This window comes from Gymnoscopelus braueri, assembly GCF_963280865.1.
Source record: "Gymnoscopelus braueri genome assembly, chromosome: 20".
Lineage (NCBI taxonomy): Eukaryota > Metazoa > Chordata > Actinopteri > Myctophiformes > Myctophidae > Gymnoscopelus > Gymnoscopelus braueri.
This window is the reverse complement of record NC_137622.1, coordinates 42,264,552-42,286,308: the sequence shown is the minus strand read 5'-3', so window position 1 is coordinate 42,286,308 and position 21,757 is coordinate 42,264,552. Positions and strand designations below refer to the sequence as shown.

The 21,757-nt window shown below is 42.7% G+C and overlaps 1 protein-coding gene across 1 annotated transcript in view; it reads right to left on the bottom strand.

Moving 5' to 3' along the window:
- The window catches only part of LOC308075841 (uncharacterized protein), a 40,060-nt gene that overhangs the window by 17,444 nt on the left and 859 nt on the right, over positions 1 to 21,757 (bottom strand). The window contains exon 2 of the mRNA XM_080415820.1: positions 1,154 to 1,403. Coding sequence (XP_080271946.1) covers positions 1,154 to 1,364 — 211 coding nt within the window. The 5' untranslated portion in view covers positions 1,365 to 1,403. The remainder of the gene's footprint in view (positions 1 to 1,153; positions 1,404 to 21,757) is intronic.

Here is a 21,757-nt window from a genome sequence, read left to right as displayed (position 1 = left end):
CGCTAGACCCCTGGGAGACGGAATGCTGTGGCTGCGCCACACCTACCATCATCAGCTCGTATTACTTACTTACCGCACGACTTGCCGCACCCAAGCCGCGCTATACTCATACGCTGAGTTGGCGGTACCCGGGATCGAACCCATGACCTTGTGGTCCAAAAGGTGAGAGTTTCTACCAGACTGAGCTACCCGGACACAAACCCTATCCTCACGCTATAACCTAATACGTTTCAGTGGAAACAAGTGTCATTTTAGATGTTTACCTATAACCATTATTTTATACTTTGGCTATTCCAAAATAAAAAAAACAAGCTCATAGAGCGCACAGAGTGCCGCGCTATGAGCTTGTAGATCTGCATTTTTTTTTAATCGTCAAGAATCTTTGAATATGATTTTATTTAAGCGAACATTTGTATAAAATATTTTGCTCCAGGTGACCTCCCAGGTCTTAATGGGCTAATAGGGGTGCAACAATAGTTGTATCGATGTATTGATTTTGAATTCCAACGATACAACTACATCGATATGTAAACAGCAACTTATCGTATCGTGTGACTTGTGTCAATCTAAAATCGTCTTGCAATGCAAATAATGGATTGTAAGAATACTTAGCAATATGAAGACAAGAAAGATTACTTTTCCGTTCCATATCGCTACACTTGGTCTATAAATCGACGTGTAATCTCTGTGTTTATGTCAAGGTGTGAATGTGTCCATAATGTGTATAATAATGTCCATGTGTTTGCCAGAGAATCACAGTTTACTTATTTATATCCATAATAACAAAATGTTCCCTTAAAATAAAAATTCTGCACTATCCACATGTTTCACATAGATTAAAAGTGTGTGTGTGTGTGTGTGTGTGTGTGTGTGTGTGTGTGTGTGTGTGTGTGTGTGTGTGTGTGTGTGTGTGCGTGTGACCAGAAGCAAAGATTTGAGTCAAAAATGCTCCTTTTAAAAATATATAGACATATTCAAAGATTTAAAAAAAAAATAGCAGATCTACAAGCTCATAGCGTGGCACCGAGTGCCACGCTATGAGCTTGTAGATCTGCTATTTTTGAATAGCCTAATAAAGTTTAAAATAACGGATGAAGTGGTTGACACAGATGGGTGTAAACGGGTTGAACGGGCCCCTGGTCAACAGACTCACCCTCCACGCTGTTGTTCAGGCCCTGCTTCTTCTCCTCCTCCTGCTCCTCCTCGTCGTCCATGTCGGCCGTGCGGCAGCGGTAGCCCTTCTTCTTCAGCAGGTGGCAGATGAGGAAGCCCAGCAGACCCGTGACGAAGAACAGGAAGACCACCACGAAGATCATGTAGGGGGGAGGGGGCTCCCCCACCGCCGAGGCGTCCAAGTCCGTCATGACTGGAGGGGTGATGGGGAGGGGAGGGGGCGAGTCACACTGATGGAGACACAGAGAGAGAGAGAGAGAGAGAGATAAGACCTTTATTGTAGTGATGGGCCGATACCACATTTCTTCAAGTCGATACGATACAGATATTTTTGGGGCCAATTTTCCGATACCGATACCGATACCGATACCGATACCGGAACCGAAAACAGAAACAAACCGGAAACGGGACCGGAAATGGCCATAAACGGAAACGGAAATGGCCGTAAACCGGACACGGAAGTACCAAAACGGAACCGGAAATGGCCGTAAACCGGAACCGGAAGTACATTGAAAAGTATCGATATATTTTTTTTAGTATCGATACCAAACGATATTCAGACAATCGATCGATATATCGATACAAGTATCGATATGCCCATCACTACTTTATTGATCCTGCAAGAAGGGGGTTGCCAAATGCTGTGTAGTGATTCTCAACCTGTGGGGTCCGGGGACCACTGGTGGGCTACGAAGGTATTACAAGTGGCCCCTGTGGTTCTCACACTTTAACATTTCAAGGACCCCGCCCCCTTAAAGGGATAGTTCACCCCCAAAAAAGTACTTTTTTTCCTATGGATTAGTCACCCCATGGACACTTGAATTCATGGATATTTTTTGGTCTTTGTCACATTCCTAAACCAATAATCTGATGACCAGCGGACTTGTAGGCAGCGGTTCCGGCAGGAGACACAAAGGAGGCTCTTTGTGTCTCGTACTAGAACAAATTATTGTCTTAGGAATGCGTCAAAAACAAAAAAATACCCATGAATTCAGTCTCCATGGGGTGACTAATCGATAAAAAAAAAAGTAATTTTTGGGGGTGAATCCATTTATTTAAGCCAATCTTAATATAAGATATACAACATACAACAGCATGTTGTATATCAGCAGTGCTTGCATAGTGCTAGACAAAGAAACATACAAGAGAACGCACAGTAAGCATGTCTAATACTGTCCATACTGTTACTGAAGTGTTGTCTATTGAACCAGCCAATCGACCACCTGCTAAATCTTCCCACAATCTCCAAGTGAAGGGGGTTTGAGTGGTTCCTCGCTACACGCACCTTCATCACCTCCTCCCTCTACCCCGCCCATAGCCGTAGATTACGACTCTCGTAGATGTATTTTATGATTCTGACATTTTCAATCTATACGAGAGTCATAGCGACCATCCCCCCCATTTCCCACTGGATGTTCAGCTCCTAAGCCTGTAGGTATAGGGTCTCCAAACATGTACAAATGCAAAAGAAAGGTGCTTACCCGTGTGCCCCGAATGTTAACTCACTCTACAGGGTTCTAGTGCAATGTAATAATCCATATTTTACAATAAATAAGTGTTTTAATCCCGTCTGTGGCCGATTCTGTCGGAAATTCCCAATGGGCGGTAGTGGCGAAGCGCATCCGGAATTACACTATGTAAACAGGAAGTAAACGAGGGGGGAAAAGACAGACGGGATTAAAACACTTATTTATTGAAAAATATGGATTATTACATTGCACTAGAACCCCGTAGAGTGAGTAAACATTTGGGGCACAAGGGTAAGCACCTCTTTTAGTTTAGAGACCCTACGGGCTTAGGAGCTGAAGGTCCAGTGGGAAATGGGGGGATGGTTGCTATAACTCTCGTAGATTGAAAATGTCAGAATCATGAAATACATCTACGGGAGACGGGAGTCGTAATCTACGGCTACCCCGTCCAGGGTAGAGAGAGAGAGAGAGAGAGAGAGAGAGAGAGTTCAGTATCAGTGCATTTGTCAGACGTTTTGGTTCACTTGATTTTCTGGCCAACATTCTGGCCACATCCACTTCACTCACTGACTGACAGATAGACAGACAGACAGACTGAGTGACAAAGTGTGTGAGAGAGATAAACGTCTCTGATGTGACCAATGGTGGACAAAGTACTCAACCCCAGTACTTGAGTCAAAGTATAGATAGTCCCGGTCAAATGTTACTCAATTGCAAGTGAAAGTTTCTCTGTCAAATTTGTACTTGACTCTGAGTTAAAGTTGCTTTTAAAAACGACTTAAATATTGTAAAGTACAAATGAACAAATGACAAACAAACAATTTCAATAATAGTGAAAATAGCAGATCTACCAGCTCACGTGTCACAGTGTGACGCGTTGTGAGCTTGTAGATCAACTGTTTTCCACTATATTTGAAATACCGTAATGTACTTTTACTTGTGTAGTGTACTTATGTACTTAGTGTAGTGAAAGTCATTTTGGATCAAGTATCCAAAAATATTCAAGTAGTACAAGTACAGATACTCCAAAAATGTACTCAAGTACAGTACTCAGGTAAAATGTACAAGTGCATTCATAGGCGATGAATATATGCAACATATATGTGTATCATTATGTGACATTGGCCGCCTGTATATGTCTCTACATAATGTATATGAATATATATCCATATATGTGTCATATATGTGGAAATATATAAGCTATATGAGACATACATTTCCTATATATACACATATATATGCATAATATGAACCTGAATTAGGCATATATGCAGCATATATTCTGCATATACTTGCCATATATTGGCAAAAATATATATAATTAAAAAGATAATTATAAATATATATATATATATATATATATATATATATATATATATATATATATATATATATATATATATATATATATATATATATATATATATATATTTATATATATTTATTTATTTTTTATCGTCCAGCCGCCAGGGTGGGCAATTGTCCCCCCCTGCCCCCCCCCCCCTATAGAATCACCACTGAGTGCATTTAATGTACTTGTCTGTGACTGTCCACCACTGACAGTAAGGCTTTACCCAGCAACAGAATATCAATAAATAATCCCACCAGCAGCCTCAGTGCTACACACAAGATAAATATTTCAGAAGGCTTTCACTACAGTGAGGTAAACCCTGGTGTTTAACACGTGGTGGCTTTGGTGTTTTTTCTCCTTTTCTACGGGAGGATGTTCATATCGCTGCTGTCAGGGCGGAAACCTCTCATCTCCATAGTCTAACCCATTGGTTCTCAAAGTGGGGTCCGGGGACCCCCAGGGGTACTTGAGGGGGTTCCAGGGGGTACCCGGCAAAATGTGTAAATATAGCATCAGAATAATTATGACCTTTTATACTTTGGCTATTCAAAAATAGCAGAACTACAAGCTCATAGAGCTTGTAGTTCTGCTATTTTTTGAAAAATCGTGAACATTTGTGCAAATCTTTGAATATATCTTTTTTAAAGCAAACATTTGTAACTCAAATCTTTGCTTCTGGGGGGGTCCCTGGAACAACATATGTTTAGATGGGGGTCCGCGGCCAAATACATATCATTTTGGGGGTCCTTGACACATTGACACAAGTTTGAGAACCACTGGTCTAACCTTTTGCCTTTTTTCATACTTGATCATCAAACTACAGAGTCACACAAAAGTATCAAAGGTAGTAGATGGACCGCTGGCCTTGCGGTCCGGGCAGAAAAGGCAGAAAAGCCAGAAAAAGTCCCCAAAAAATAATCTCAAAATGAATAGATTAGTAGGACATTAATTTATGAAAAAGTTACAAGCAAAGTTTAAATATGGAGATAAGAGGTTTCTGCCCGACAGCAACGATACAGAATGTCTCTGAGTCTGAGAGGGACGTATGGTACTGATAAGAGAGTGTGTGTGTGCGTGTGTGTGTGTGTGTGTGTGTGTGTGTGTGTGTGTGTGTGTGTTTGTGTGTGTGAGAGAGAGAGAGAGATGTTATTGGGTGTCAATGGCTGCTGATAAGAGAGGGAGGGATACCCTGATAAGGGAACCGGTCCTCTCGGAGTGTGTGTGTGTGTGTGTGGGTGCATGCGTGTGTGTGTGTGTGTGTGTGTGTGTGTGTGTGTGTGTGTGTGTGTGGGTGTGTGTGTGTGGGTGCATGCGTGTGTGTGTGTGTGTGTGTGTGTGTGTGTGTGTGTGTGTGTGTGTGTGTGTGTGTGTGTGGTTGCGTGTGTATGTGCATGCTGTATGTGAATGCATGCATACTGAATGTAGTCTGTGTTTGCATCGGGTTAAGCTAGCTTAATGCTACCAGGGGATTCTCAGATGGGAGGTATGGGATACGCACCCTCGGCACGCACGCACGCACACACACACACACACACACACACACACACACACACACACACACACACACACACACACACACACACACACACACACACACACACACACACACACACACACACACACACACACACACACACACACACACACACACACACACACACGTTTTCAAAGAGGCTTTGCTGATCCGACAGTGCATAAAATTGATGTCCACTTGGCCGATTGACGTCCCCAACAGAACTTATGGCCACAGCCAATGGACTGTGTTCCCAGAGACCAGTGTTGCCAGACATTGAGAGAGAAATAAGCGGACAGGTCTACGAAAACAAGCCCCAAAAGAAGCGACTATACTGTAGTTCACATACAATGGGGGTCCACGGCAAAATTGATTAATATAACATCAATCTGTTCAAGCACTTGTCTTTAACCCTATATAGAACGGATCTTCCTACATTAAAATTGGCTTAAGGGGGGGACCGGCAGGCGATAAACAAACCACAGCCACGTCACTATGACAGCATAAACAAACCACAGCCACATCACTATGACAGCATAAACAAACCACAGCCACATCACTATGACAGCATAAACAAACCACAGCCATGTCACTATGACAGCATAAACAAACCACAGCCACGTCACTATGACAGCATAAACAAACCACAGCCATGTCACTATGACAGCATAAACAAACCACAGCCACGTCACTATGACAGCATAAACAAACCACAGCCACGTCACTATGACAGCATAAACAAACCACAGCCATGTCACTATGACAGCATAAACAAACCACAGCCACTTCACTATGACAGCATAAACAAACCACAGCCACATCACTATGACAGCATAACAAACCACAGCCACGTCACTATGACAGCATAAACAAACCACAGCCACGTCACTATGACAGCATAAACAAACCACAGCCACGTCACTATGACAGCATAAACAAACCACAGCCACGTCACTATGACTGCATAAACAAACCACAGCCACGTCACTATGACAGCATAAACAAACCACAGCCACGTCACTATGACAGCATAAACAAACCACAGCCACGTCACTATGACAGCATAAACAAACCACAGCCACGTCACTATGACAGCATAAACAAACCAAAGCCACGTCACTATGACAGCATAAACAAACCACAGCCACGTCACTATGACAGCATAAACAAACCACAGCCACGTCACTATGACAGCATAAACAAACCACAGCCACGTCACTATGACAGCATAAACAAACCACAGCCACGTCACAGTCTAGAGGAGAACCTGACAGAACTACGTAAGGGATTAATTATGACAGCAATGATGTCAATGTAATTTACTGACTCAGATGCCCTACACATAAATCTATACATAAGGTTACGTAGCACAGAGCAGGTGGGTACCCCAACACTAACAAACATCTGGCTTGCACTGGAGCTTCATGGAGCTCTCAGCAGCAGCCTCATGCCGTCATTATAAGCCACGGTGATTTGTCTGATGCTGCCATGCTTGTAGCGACACCACAGGTGGGCAGTATACAGAGGTGTACAGAAAGATTTAAAGAGTGAAATCTTCACCGGTACTGAGCACATGCTAAATTTAGTCACTATGACAACATAGTCATAAACAAGCTACATATATGGGCACAACAGGGGGCATGCCCATTTATGGGCATATACAGATGACTTCAGGAATATCCATATATCGGCATAAAAGGGACAATGACCGACAGATACAGATATCTCCATATATGGGCATAAAAGGGACACAGGTTTTATGCCAAAATATGGATATATCTGTATCTGTCGGTCCTTGTCCCTTTTATGCCTATATATGAGATTCCTGATGTCATCTGTATATGCCCATAAATGGGGGCCTTTTGTGCCCATATATCTCCATATGGGCACAAAAGAGACACAGACGGACGGGTACTCTGACGAAGCCCCGACATGACTCACACATAGTGGTCGGATCGGTGGTGCCATCCATGTAGGTGTGAGAGCCGCGTAGAGGTTCAGGCCGCTACAATTATGTTTAAATAATATTGATAAGTATATTCAATATTCATGAGTCTTGAAATTAAATAATGACTGTTAAGGGCTTGATTTAATTTGTTGCACGATACTACGTGCAGCAAATTATATCAAGCCCAGGCATTATTTAACAGAACTATGCTAGTGGTCCAGAGCTACAAAAAAAAAGTAAAATTCTCTTACTTTATCCATCCTTCCGTTCCATTAAACTCATTTTAACTGATGTACTGATGAGCATCTTATGTATGAGTGAGCAGGCACATATGAGCACAGTGCAACTCAAGTCAAAGTTCAACATAAAGAAGAAAACACAACACAATCCGGTACACTTCCCCTTCTTGAGATTCTAATTCCCTTTTCTGTGTAATTTCTTGACCTCCCACTTCCCAGTAACTGTAACTGACAACATTGACGTGTCATCATACTGGAGGTCACCAGGTCATTTAGAGCATTGGTGTCCACAGCTAAATGTGTTGATATAGCTTCAGCAACTACACTTTTGCAACAAGCCCAAAAAAAAAACCTGCAACCACCAATATTTTTTACAAGCAACTTGACAGAAAAACAGGCCCTAAGCCGCTTATAAAAAGCAAGACTTGGCAACACTGCCAGAGACCTACAGACAATCCAAACAAACAGCCGCTGTGTTTTGACAGCATTTCTGAGTAGCCTGAAGTGTTGCCACGTCTGCTTATTATAAACGACTTTACGGGCTTGTTTTCCTGTAAAGTCGCTCGTAAATATTGGTAGTTCTATCTAGGTAGTTTCTATGGTCTTGTTTCCAAAGTGTAGTTGCTCAGTTGGGCTTGCTTGAGTTTAACCCTATGGTTTAACCAAGTTAACCCCTATTCTTCTGCCTACACATCATGGCATGTCCTAGTATGAGCGAATAGGAGAAGGGGATCGACGTCACGTGATGCCTTTGTTCGACCCGGTGAAGCGTCAGCTGTCTCGGCGCCGGCGAGTCAAACAAAGGTGCTTATTGGTCAAAAAACCCGGATGTGTGTCTCAAACAATACATCTCCTATGAGAATAGCCGATCTACAAGCTTACAACACCATCGCAAAAGCGCTCGTCATTCAAAAACTGACGAGCGTCTACTATATGCCAACACAATTGGCCCATGTTCGGGGGAGGAGTGTTGGGCGGGAGGAGAAGGATGAAGGCTCAATGTCCTCCCGGTGGGGGCCCCTCACTGGCAGGTGAGTCAGTAGGACGGGGGTCTTCAACCTTTTCAGGCCAAGGACCCCTTAGCTGAGACAGAGATGAAGCAGGGACCCCCCCTCTACATATTGTAGAAAATTGTGTTTCAGATTAAACTTTTTTGTTTACTTGGTCTGCTCTTTTTTCCCTCTACAGCTATATACCAAAAATAGCAGATCTACAAGCTCACAACGCCTCGCAGCTGCGAGGCGTTGTGAGCTTGTAGATCTGCAATTTTTGGCTAAAGTTCTCCTCAGAAAAGGGATGCTAGGGTTCAAGTGGTTAAGGTAAAAAAAAAGATCATATCACACAAAGATTTGGCGGACCCCCTGTAGTAACTCTGAGGATCCCCTAGGGGTCCCGGACCCCCTGTTGAGGACCCCCTGCAGTAGGATATAACAGCAGTGACAACACACATAAATAAATGCATGTGCGGGGAGGGATCAAATGGTCATATTGGGGGGGGGAGGAAAAAAGGGGTGCGAAGCAAAAAGTAAACTCTCTAAGCTATATGGCTGTACAACAACCTTTATTGTCCACTATGAGTATGCATTTGTGTGCCAGGAAGTGGCTGTAAAGTAACTCATTTCCTCCAGCACTGCATGTATACTTGAGTACAGATGTTCTTTTTGAGTTACGGCAAGTAAAAAGGAAGGTTCAGTTTTGTTCGTCTACATCCATTTCCTGTTGCTTTCCTAAGCAAAGGAGGTCACGTACTGCACGCACACGCACGCACGTACTCACGCGCACACGCACACACACACACACACACACACACACACACACACACACACACACACACACACACACACACACACACACAGTGTATACATAAGAGTGCTGCTAAACTCTTGTGTCAGTGTGCTAGTTTATCTGCTCCCAGCGGGTCTCTGCTGCAAACCGCTGGTGAGAAGAGAAACATTATCTACTGTGTACGCTCAACTGGAGGTTTACCTCAGCTCCACTACGACGCTGTTTCAACGCCGTGCTTAACCCTTTTAGACCGGGAACGCATCTGTGTGTCATTTTTAAGATTTTTGTTGGCTATTAAAAAATAGCAGATCCGCGCTATGAGCTTGTAGATCAGCTATTTTGTGCAAAATTTAGCTTTTTTTTGCTTTTGCTTTTACTTCTAGGGATTCTACAAATGTCTTCTAAATCCTAACAGTTTAAAAAAAGAAACGTAGCCTATGTTGCTGTAAGTGGTTCTCAAACGTTTTCATGTCAAGGACCACCCAAAATGATATGTATTTGGCCATGGACCCCCATCTCAAAATATTTTGTTCCAGGGACCCCCCAGAAGTTGTAACATGAGTAAAAATGTTCGCTTAAAAAATATAGCCTATATTCAAAGATTTTTCACAATTTTTCAAAAATAGCAGATCTACAAGCTCATAGCGCGGCACTTGTATATCTGCTATTCTTTTTAGCTAAAGAAATCTAAAAATATTCTTTCCCGGTCTAAATGGGTTAACTGCTTAAACCCCATGTGGTTGAGAGCGGAGTCCCTCAAGGCTCTGTACCGTAGTAGTGTCTTTTATGTTTTCTGTTATTGTGGGGAAAGCTTTCGCTGACAATGGCCGATCGACAAGCTCACAATGCGGCGCATTGTGTCGCCTTGTGAGCTTGTCGATCTGTGAGTGCACGTGTGTGCATGTGTGTGTGTGCGACTGTGCGTGCACGCGTGCATGTGTGTGTGCACGTGCTAAGGGTGTGTATCCAATACCTCCCGTCTGAAAACACAGACTACGTTGAGTATGCACTATATGCATGCACTGCACTCACATACACAACACACAACATGCACACACACACACACACACACACAACATGCACACACACACACACACACACACACACACACACACACACACTCCGAGAGGACCGATTCCTTGTGTCACACAAAAGTAGCCAAACTAGCCGATCTACAAGCTCAGTTGTGAGCTTGTCGATCTGCTATTTTCAGCAAAAGCTTTCCCCACCATACATACGGATGCTGGGGTTTAAGTGGTTAAAGCGCCGCTTTAGATGCCATTTAAAACTCAAAATAACCACAACTATAGCTCAGTCTCATAACTCACATATACATTGAACCATTATAGACCGAATAGATTGAACCAATATTATGGAATGAGAATACAAGTGTGGATGTAATATTTTATCTTGGCGTTCAGGCTCTGCTACATTATTATTATCACAGCATAGACAGCAGCTTCTGAGCTGGGAAGCATGATTTAAGCAGCATGTAGCATGTAGCATGTAGCATGTAGCACCAGCAAACAACCAAACAACGAGCAAGGAACAAGCACACGTCGCATGACAACAACAATAACACACAAGCGGAGGGAACGCAGACTTAGGTGAGCTTAAATATCCCGCCCAATTGGACAGCTGATTGCCACGTCAGTGTATGACGTATGGGGTCTTGCATGACGCTGTATACAGCCACATATTAATGAGCATGCATGTAACCTCTCGAGTGCATGCTGCCTGAACTAACTCGCAGGCTACGTATCATCTGTGGACGACATGGTTTGGAGTCACTTTCAGCGTGATTTAATGAACCATAGAAACATTGACAGCCATACAAAATCCATCAGAAGGATATCTGGGGACGCAGTCGTACTCACTCACCCTGAACGTTTTGGGACGATGATGAACAGCTGACGCTAGTAGCACTGGCATTACCTTAGGTACAACTCTCTATCCCGCCTCCTTAATTAATTAATAACCAGTGTCAGACTGTCGTTAATTTAGTTGACCGACCTTGTGCTTCCTCTACGAGTGTCCCTCTAACTCAGGGTGGTGAGTGGTGTTCCAGTTGAGTCGCGGGGCGCGCAGAACAAGATGACAACCAGGCCAAGCATCACACGGCAAGTTATGAAGTTTATTATACACACATAGAAACTATCTACAGTATATACTGGACACATGCACGTGACCGGAAGATATTATTATGAGGCATGGAACAGAACAGAATGACTACAGGAATAGAACATGCATCTGGTATCATCCAGCACAGACGTCAGTCTATCTGATAAAAGTAGTTGATTGTCATGGTATCAAGCAGTGGTGTAAAGTAACTAAGTACATTTACTGAAGTACTGCACTTAAGTACAATTGTGAGGTACGTATTTTTACTTTACTGGAGTATTTCCAATTGTCAGTACTTTTACTTCTACAAGCTCGATCTACAAGCTCACAATGCGTCGCAATGCGACGCATTGTGAGCTTGTAGATCTGCTATTTTCAAAAGATATTTATACATTTTATACATTTGAAAACTTGTGAAATGGGACATTTTGCATAATGACTACGTTCTACTTTTGGTAATTTAAGTGCATTTTGATACCAATACTTTTGTACTTTTACTCAAGTAAATTTTGAATTCCGGACTTTTACTTGTAACAGAGTATTTCTACATTGCACTAGTGATACTTTTACTTAAGTAAAACATTTGAGTACTTTTTCCACCACTGGTATCAAGTGTACCAGTATGTGCTCAACGCAGAAAGAGAGTGATTCAACACATGTATGTACTGGGTCAACCAGTCCCATAATCATAATCATAACACAGATTATCCATAACATCCTATTCATGTGTCTTTAAGACCGGGAAAGCATCTGTGTTATTTTAACCACTTTAATCATTATTTTATACTTTGGCTATTCATAAACAGCAGATCTTGAAAAAAATCTTTAAAATGTTTGCAAATCTTTGGATATGTATGTTTTAAAGCGAACATTTGTAACTCAAATCTTTGCTTCTGGGGGGTCCCTGGAAAAACAAATTTTGAGATGGGGGTCCGCGGCCAAATACATAATTATCATTTTGGGGGTCCTTGACATGAAATAGTTTGAGAACCACTGACATTATAGTAACATACTTTAAAAAATAAAAAAACGGTTAGGATTTAGAAGACATTTGTAGAATCCCCAGAAGTAACGATTTCAGTTACAAATGTTATAAAAAATATATATAAATATATTCAAAGATTTGCACACATTTTCACAATAAATTAAAAAAAGCAGATCTACAAGCTCATAGCGCTGCACTTGGTGCCGTGCTATGAGCTTGTAGATCTGCTATTTTTGAATAGTCCAAAGAAATCTTAAAATGTCTCTCTCTCTCTCTCTCTCTCTCCCGCCCTCCTCTGTGTGTGTGCTCTGACTCACAGCTGGAGAGTGTGTGTGTGTGTGTGTGTGTGTGTGTGTGTGTGTGTGTGTGTGTGTGTGTGTGTGTGTGTGTGTGTGTGTGTGTGTGTGTGTGTGTGCGCACGCGTGTGTGAGAGTGTGTGTGTGTGTGTGTGTGTGTGTGTGTGTGTGTGTGTGTGTGTGTGTGTGTGTGTGTGTGTGTGTGTGTGTGTGTGTGTGTGTGTGTGTGTGTGTGTGTGTGTGTGTGTGTGTGTGTGCGCGCGCGTGTGTGTGTGTGTGTGTGTGTGTGAAATGAAACCTGTAGCCTATAACTAGTAACTAAAACTGTCCAAATAATTGTACCGGAGTAAAACAGTACAATATGTGCCTCTGGTGCTATAGTGGAGTAACTATAAAGTATTACAAAATGTAAGTACTCAAGTAAAGTAACAGTACAGTAAATGTAAGTACAGTACTTGAGTAAATGTACTTGCAATTACTTTCTGATAGGACTGGATATGGATATAACGCACACAGAGAGAGAGAGAGAGAGAGAGAGAGAGAGAGAGAGAGAGAGAGAGAGAGAGAGAGAGAGAGAGAGAGACACACACACACACACACACACACACACACACACACACACACACACACACACACACACACACACACTCACTCAGGAGGTGACTCAGCAATATCATGACCTCTACACAACCCTTCCCCCCCACCTCCCTCTGACATCACTGGGAGTGGGCGGGGACTAGGAAGATGATGAAGAAAGAAATGATGCACAGTTGCACACTCTCTCTGAGTGTGTGTGTGTGTGTGTGTGTGTGTGTGTGTGTGTGTGTGTGTGTGTGTGTGTGTGTGTGTGTGTGTGTGTGTGTGTGTGTGTGCGCGCGCGTGTGTGTGTGTGCGTGTGCGCGCGTGAGTGAGTGTGAGAGAGAGGTGCAAAAGGAGCACAGAAGAAGTGAGAATATAACTAAAGCAAGACAGAATCACAGACAAAGACAGACAGACAGACAGACAGACAGACAGACAGACAGACAGACAGACAGACAGACAGACAGACAGACAGACAGACAGACAGACAGACAGACAGACAGACAGACAGACAGACAGACAGACAGACAGACAGACAGACAGACAGACAGGCAGACAGACAGACAGACGGTGAGACAGGGATACAGTGTGAGATGCGTGGTTGCATTCTACAGGCACTCAGCACTGCCCCCGGTGTCTGATAACAGTAAGGTCATCCGATCTGCTTCAACCCCCCAGGGTATTGATTGAACCCCCCCATCCCCCCCCCACCCCCACCCCGCTGCTCATGACCTGGACAAACCCCTTCGCTCATCAAATACACACACACACACACACACACACACACACACACACACACACACACACACACACACACACACACACACACACACACACACACACACACACACACACACACACACACAGACCTTAGGGAAAGCAGAGCCTACTGGTGGTGCTGGGGTGGTGCTGGGAGCAAACAAAGCACATACAACATCAGTGGCAGCGCTGACAGCAAGAGGAAGTGCAATGAATCATGTGAGCTTAAGTAGACAGTTTGGTCAGCTGCTGGACACGTCACATACAGCATTGCCCATATTGTCAGGAATCCTCTCTAGACCTGCCCTTGTGTTCACTCCCCCTAGCTAATTGTCTACTCCTCACAGGTTGCTACTCACCTGCTGTGTGTTTCTGTGATTAGTTTGAGGGTATATATTTCAGTGTGCTTCAACGTTATCAGTTTGTCTTAGTAACGCCTGTCTTCTGTTCCAGCCTGAACCACCGCCCTTTACCGGTTTTGCTCCTGGACTAAGAAGTTGACCGTCTGTTTTTGGATTTAACCTTTGCCTTGCCCTTGCCTGCCTTGTTTGCTGTTTTTGATGACATACCTCTGGTATTGACTTTTGTTCTGTTTAATGGGAATTATTAAGTAAAGACTGAGTTAACTTCATTCTGACTCTTGCCTGCTGTTTTCTGCATTTGAGTCCTCCTGAATATTCTGACACATATAGTGCGTGTAAACCAAGCCCCCAGAACCCAGAGGGAGCAGTGAAGCGCATTGGACATGCTGGCCATTCATAGGTACTGCAGCGTATTACGGCCGGGGGCCGGACACATGAACGAGCGAAAACGGTTTTGACCAATGGGCTCGACTCACGAGCTTGCACATGGGGTTGCGCATGGGGTTGCGCCAGTGTTGCCAGATTCTGTGAGAGAAACAAGCAACCAGGTCTAGGAAAACCAGCCCAAAAGAAGCGACTATGGGCCACATGAGCACTTTAACATATACATCAGCTATTTGAAAATAGCAGATCTACAAGCTCACAACGTTGTGAAGCGTTGTGACGCGTTCTGGTTGTGACGCGTTGTGAGCTTGTAGATCGGTTATTTTCAAATATAATATTGCGGGGAAATTATAATAAGCAGATCTGGCAACCCTGGGTTGCGCACGGAGGTGACAGTACTGTGCATGCCAGACGACGTGCACGGTGACGCATAGCGTGTCAAATAGGCCCCGCCCGTCACATTTCCCAACCCGGAAGAAGGGGTGAAAAGGGAGTGTGTGCTGAGTGAGCAACTCCATACAAGTGGATGGGGGGGGGGGGGATTTCCGGTGCCCTCTATTATTTTTAACCCTATGGTGTAAACCTCTGGAGTGTATCTGCCTGATATAGCTCGCAAGCTACGCATCATTCGTGTTGCACAACAAAAAAAAGAATGTTCAAGATTTAAAAAAAATAGCAGATCTACAAGCTCCCAGTGAGCCATAGTCGTCTATTAGACCTCCGTCTAAAACTAGGTTATAATTGGTCTAAAAGTGAAAGTTTTTTCAACGTCTATTCTTAGCCTAGACGTTGATTAGCTGTTTTTTAAGCGTCTATATTTAGACCGTCTATATTATAGACGTAATTTCAACGGCTATGATATAGACGGTCTATATATAGACGCTTAAAAAACAGCTAATCAACGTCTAGGCTAAGAATAGACGTTGAAAAAACTTTCACTTTTAGACCAATTATAACCCGGTTTTAGCCTAGACCTTAGACGTTTTTTAAACGTCTAATAACCCGAAAAATGCTCAGTGGGCTCATAGCGCGGCACTCGGTGACACAGATGCGTTCCAGGTCTCAATGGGTTAATGTTAAGCATTGCTTAACAAATCAAATCAAAATAACACGTACACATCAAAACAACCAAATAAAATGTGATTAAAACTTTAATCTGTGACTAATTAATGGATTAAACTCTGTTGTTCGTCTGCCATCTTTGGATTTGCCTAGGGAATAAACAGCAATAACGTTCCTCTCTTGGGCCTAATTATTAGCATTACTTTTGCGTTCCCTTTTGAGACGATATAGACAGACCTGTGTTAGACAGACAGCGCCTGCAGCCAAAGAAAACGTTTTGGTTTTCATGAAGCCATCTAATATATGCTGCCATTTCTTTTTACATTTAAACCAACTCAGCCCCAAAAATGTATCCCTGTTTAATTAAAAAACAGTTCAAAGTTAAACCAGGTTTACTGTGAAGACCAAAAACCAAGATTAAAAGGATCGCTTAAAACTAAACTTGATGTAGAGGTTTAAAGTTTTGTGCAACTGGATTCATGTAATATAAACCTTGATTTAAAGCAGGTTAAAGCTTACATCCTTGTTGGTGCAAGTGTCAATTTAACCACTTGAACCCTAGCAGGGGTGGGGGTATGTGTGTGTGTGTGTGGGGGGGGGGGGGGGCTCAGGACATTTAACCAGTTCAACCATAACTTTCTCTTTAACCTTCTTGTCTTGCTGACTAACTTCATGATAGGAAGCACAAAACGTTAGACAATGCCATCGTTAGTCACTTAAACCCTATGTGCTTCATTGACTGGAGTCCCCCAGGGGTCTATGCTAGGTCCTCTTCTAGAACAGTGGTTCTCAACCTGTGCACATGATTTTTTTTGGGGGGGGGGGACGACGACGACAGTGAAATGACAATTTAAGGACTTTTAAGACCTTTTTAATACCTACAAAAAGAAAGAAAGAGACCATTACAGCATCAAAAGTAACCAACAAACTATGCTATAAAAACTGGTCAAACATTGGCCAAATTGTCAAATCTGTTATCTGTAATAGCAGATCTACAAGCTCAGAACGCCTCGCGTTGTGAGCTTGTAGATCTGCTATTTTCACAATACTTATCTGGGGAACCGAGTCAAACTAAATATATTGCTTCAACTTCAGGGTGGGGGGTCCCCAGTTCAAATATGATTATTTTGGGGGGTCCCCAGTTCAAATATGATTATTTTGGGGGGTCCTCAGTTCAAATATGATTATTTTGGGGGGTCCCCAGTTCAAATATGATTATTTTGGGGGGTCCCCAGTTCAACTATGATTATTTTGGGGGGGTCCCCAGTTCAAATATGATTATTTTGGGGGGTCCCCAGTTCAACTCTGATTATTTTGGGGGGTCCCCAGTTCAAATATGATTATTTTGGGGGGTCCCCAGTTCAAATATGATTATTTTGGGGGGTCCCCAGTTCAAATATGATTATTTTGGGGGGTCCCCAGTTCAAATATGATTATTTTCGGGGGTCTCGGCCTGAAAAGGTTGAGAACCACTGCTCTAGTATTTCCCTCCACATCAACTCTCTTCACCGACAATTGCCGATCTACAAGCTTAGATAGGCTTGTAGATTTGGTGTACAAGGGGCAGGGTATAGGGGAAAAAGGGCAGCCCAAGTACACAGAGCCGATCCCGGTGAACTAAGTACTAGTGTCTGAAGTACAGAGGGTTTCTGTGGTTAAACGCTGCAATCATGACTTTTTGTTCAGTGAATAAAAGGTTATTTGACCCAGTCTGTATGGTAGAGCATGTTTAACCCATTAAGACCTGGAACGCATCTGTGTCACTTTAGGCGTCTTTGGCTATTCAAAAATAGCAGATATACAAGCTCATAGCGCGGCACCGAGTGCCGCGCTATGAGCTTGTAGATCTGCTATTTTTGAAAAATCTTGAAAAAAAAAATTTGGGATTTTTTTTCAAAAAACTGTTAGGATTTAGATTTTTTAAAAGAATCGCCTCAGGTCTAAGCCATGAGAGGCTGTGGTTTACCATTTTGATTTGATTGGTTTACATTTGATTTGAGAACAGCTAAAAGGTCAATACATGCTCCTTCAGCGCGTACATCTGTGACGACACTAAACCCTCATCGACCCGGACCGCCTATAGGCTCCAAAGTAGCCTGACAGCGCGTCGCAGGTTCGAGTCCCGATACTGACGGCCTTTGCTGCATTTCACCCCCCATCTCTGTCAGTCTACTATCCTGTGAATAAAGGCATAAAAGCCAAAAGCCAAAAGCCAAAAAAAAAAAAAAACCTTGTCAGCTGAACTATCTGATCTGACTTTAAAGATGGAGTGCCATGATATTTTTCAACCCTAAAACCTGATCATAAGGTATTATTATTATGTAAGGATTTTCTTCGACAAAAAGAAAGTGTACAGTAAGTGTTAAAATGTTGTTTTTATGTAGACACACCCACCAGTTCATTAAGTATACCTGGTTCTCACCTTAGCACCTCCTCCACCACCTTAGCACCACCCACCTGTCCTAGTCCCTCCTCCTCCTCATGCCCACACCTGTTGTGTTATGATAATGAGGGGGAGGGTGTGGCTTTGTGATGTCACTAAAGCGCTGTTTCTCTATTGGCACGTTTGACCCTCAAGGTTTCAGCCTCCAGGAAGAAACTCCAAATAGTCAGAGAAGACATAAAACACCATAAAACACCACCGGGGGGCTTAATGAAGTTCTATCAACCTCATAGACACATGAAAAACAGATAAAGTGCAAAAACATGGCACCAGCTCTTTAACATTACAGTGAGTTAATCACAACCATCACCACCAACCTGAGCCTGAACATGAGACAGGAACACCGACAGGAAATGACATCTCGTCTAGCATCGGCTCCGTGTCATTGCACTTCCTGCCTTCATTCTTTTTCTTGAAAGTGTCTTAATATCCCATGGTACTAGCTAGCAGCTAACGCTACACTGACAATCACAGTAAAAATGTGCTGTGCTGTGCTGTGCTGTGCTCTCTCTCTCTCTCTTTCTCTCTCTCTTTGGTATCACAAAACGTTCCCGTCTACCAAAACAAACAGTGAAAACACCAAAGTACATGGAGAGGGAGGACACCACCACACTGATACACTGCTGGTGTGTGTAAAACATGTATTTATGGGTTTGTAGCGTAAACACGGTGGAAAGTCACATACTGTGCCTTTAAAGTAAAGCACATAATGACTCAGTATATGATGAACATGGCATCATGGTTGCATGCAGAGAAACACACTGTCTGTCCTGAGGCCACAATGTGGAACCTCTCTAACCGGATTAGATGGATGACAATGAGAGAGAGAGAGACAGAGAGAGACAGAGACAGAGAGAGAGAGAGACAGAGAGAGAGAGAGAGGGAGAGAGAGAGAGAGAGAGAGAGAGAGAGAGAGAGAGAGAGAGAGAGAGAGAGAGAAAGAGGAAAGAGAGAGAGCTAGAGAGAGAGAGAGAGAGAGAGAGAGATGAGAGAGAGAGAGAGAGAGAGAGATGAGAGAGAGAGAGAGAGAGAGAGAGAGAGAAAGAGGAGGGGAGAGAGAGAGAGAGAGAGAGAAAGAGGGAAAGAGAGAGGAGAGAGAGAGAGAGAGAGAGAGAGAGAGAGAGAGAGAGAGAGAGGAGAGAGAGGTAGAGAGGTAGGGAGGGAGGAGAGAGAGAGTGAGTCCAGGAGCATAGAATGCACAAACTAGTAAAATCTCCAATGCCACCTTCCTTGCGACCTTCATCACCATCATCATCAATGCAGTCATTATATTTAACAGACCTTTCTCAAGCTGCAGTATGTGGTTTAGTTATTATGCAGCAAAACACCATTAATGTGTTTTCTCTATGCTTGCTTATCATTGTAAACTTAAAGGGATAATCCACCCTATGGATTAGTCACCCCCCACAAAGAGTCTCCTTTGTGTCTCCTACCGGAACCGCTTCCTACCGGTCCACTGGTCAACAAATGATTGGCTTAGGAATGAGACAAAAACTAAAACATCTCCATGAATTCAAGTCTCCATGGGGTGACTAATCCATAGGAAAAAAAGTCATTTTCGGGGTGAACTATCCCTTTAACCTTGTGCATTGAAGGTTTTGGCCCCTATTCTTTTATCACTTAGTATGGATCATTTTGTATTCACAGACTCCCGTCTGCCTCATTGATTTATTTATCTGATTCATACTTGTGTTAATGTATTCAGATAGGATACTGCATTGTGTTATAAAGTGTCAATGTATTCAGATAGGATACTGCATTGTGTTATAAAGTGTCAATGTATTCAGATAGGATACTGCATTGTTTATAAAGTGTCAATGTATTCAGATAGGCTGCTGCATTGTGTTATAAAGTGTCAATGTATTCAGATAGGATACTGCATTGTGTTATAAAGTGTCATTCCTGAGACTGGCCTGGTGCAGAAAAGGCCACTTAACCTAATTAAGGAGAGCCAACTGCCATTGGCTAATTGAGAGCACCGCCCTGGCAGTGCCAGCCTATAGCCTCTGTCATTCATGACTCTGAGGAAGATGAAGTCAGTCTTGTATTGGTATACTATGAGGAAGATGAAGTCAGTCCTGCATTGGTATACTATGAGGAAGATGAAGTCAGTCTTGTATTGGTATACTATGAGGAAGATGAAGTCAGTCTTGCATTGGTATATACTATGAGGAAGATGAAGTCAGTCCTGCATTGGTATACTATGAGGAAGATGAAGTCAGTCTTGCATTGGTATACTATGGCACCTTAACGCTCACAACGTGATCTGCAATTTTCTGCGAGAGCTTTCGCCTCAATGACAGAAAACAGAAAATACACCAGCATAGAGCCCTGAGGTTCTTTCAGTGGTAAATAAAGAGATTCTCCATTAATCCATTTAGACCTGAGGCCCATTCTAAAAACGCCTTCTAAATCCTGACCTAAGTTTTCAGAAAAATTCCAAATATTTATTCAAAAATTACAAAAAATGTGTGTTGCTATTTGCTGTACATAGCAACAACGACCCCAAAAGGGGTTCCCGTCTTGAAAGGTATAGTTACAGTTACAAAATGGGTTCATGCATGGCTTGGAACTCTCATGTTGTCTAAATTATGAAGGCAGCCCCATGAATGAGACCTGATTATAGATGATTGATTATTAAAAGTTGTGTGTAACTTTCTCAGTGGTGGACAGCAACTTGAAAAGTATATTTACTTGAGTAATAGGCTTACTATACTTACTATTACTTTCCTTTTTCATGACTTTCACTCCCCTACATTTCAAATACTAAATTAACACCACTATTCTAGGAATGGAGGGGACTCCTGGGACCCAAAACGTACTCAAATATATTATGAATTAACCACTTAAACCCCATTTCAAATAGTCAAAATATAATTTTAACTTTCTTTACTAAATGATTAAAAACAACTACGGATGTACAAAAATAGGGGCCAAAAACTTCAATGGGCCAAAGCACAAGGTTAAGGAAAGACATTTTATGTTCTAAATTCCAACAGGACTACATCGATGCATTGGTATTAAAAAAATAATAATGTGTAGCCTACTTCATCATTTCTACTTTTGAATACTTCTACTTTGTCCACCACTACTGCACACAGAGTATTTATACTTTGTCCACCACCACTGCACACAGAGTATTTATACTTTGTCCACCACCACTGCACACAGAGTATTTATACTTTGTCCACCACCACTGCACACAGAGTATTTATACTTTGTCCACCACCACTGCACACAGAGTATTTATATTTTATCCACCACTGCACAGAGAGTATTTATACTTTG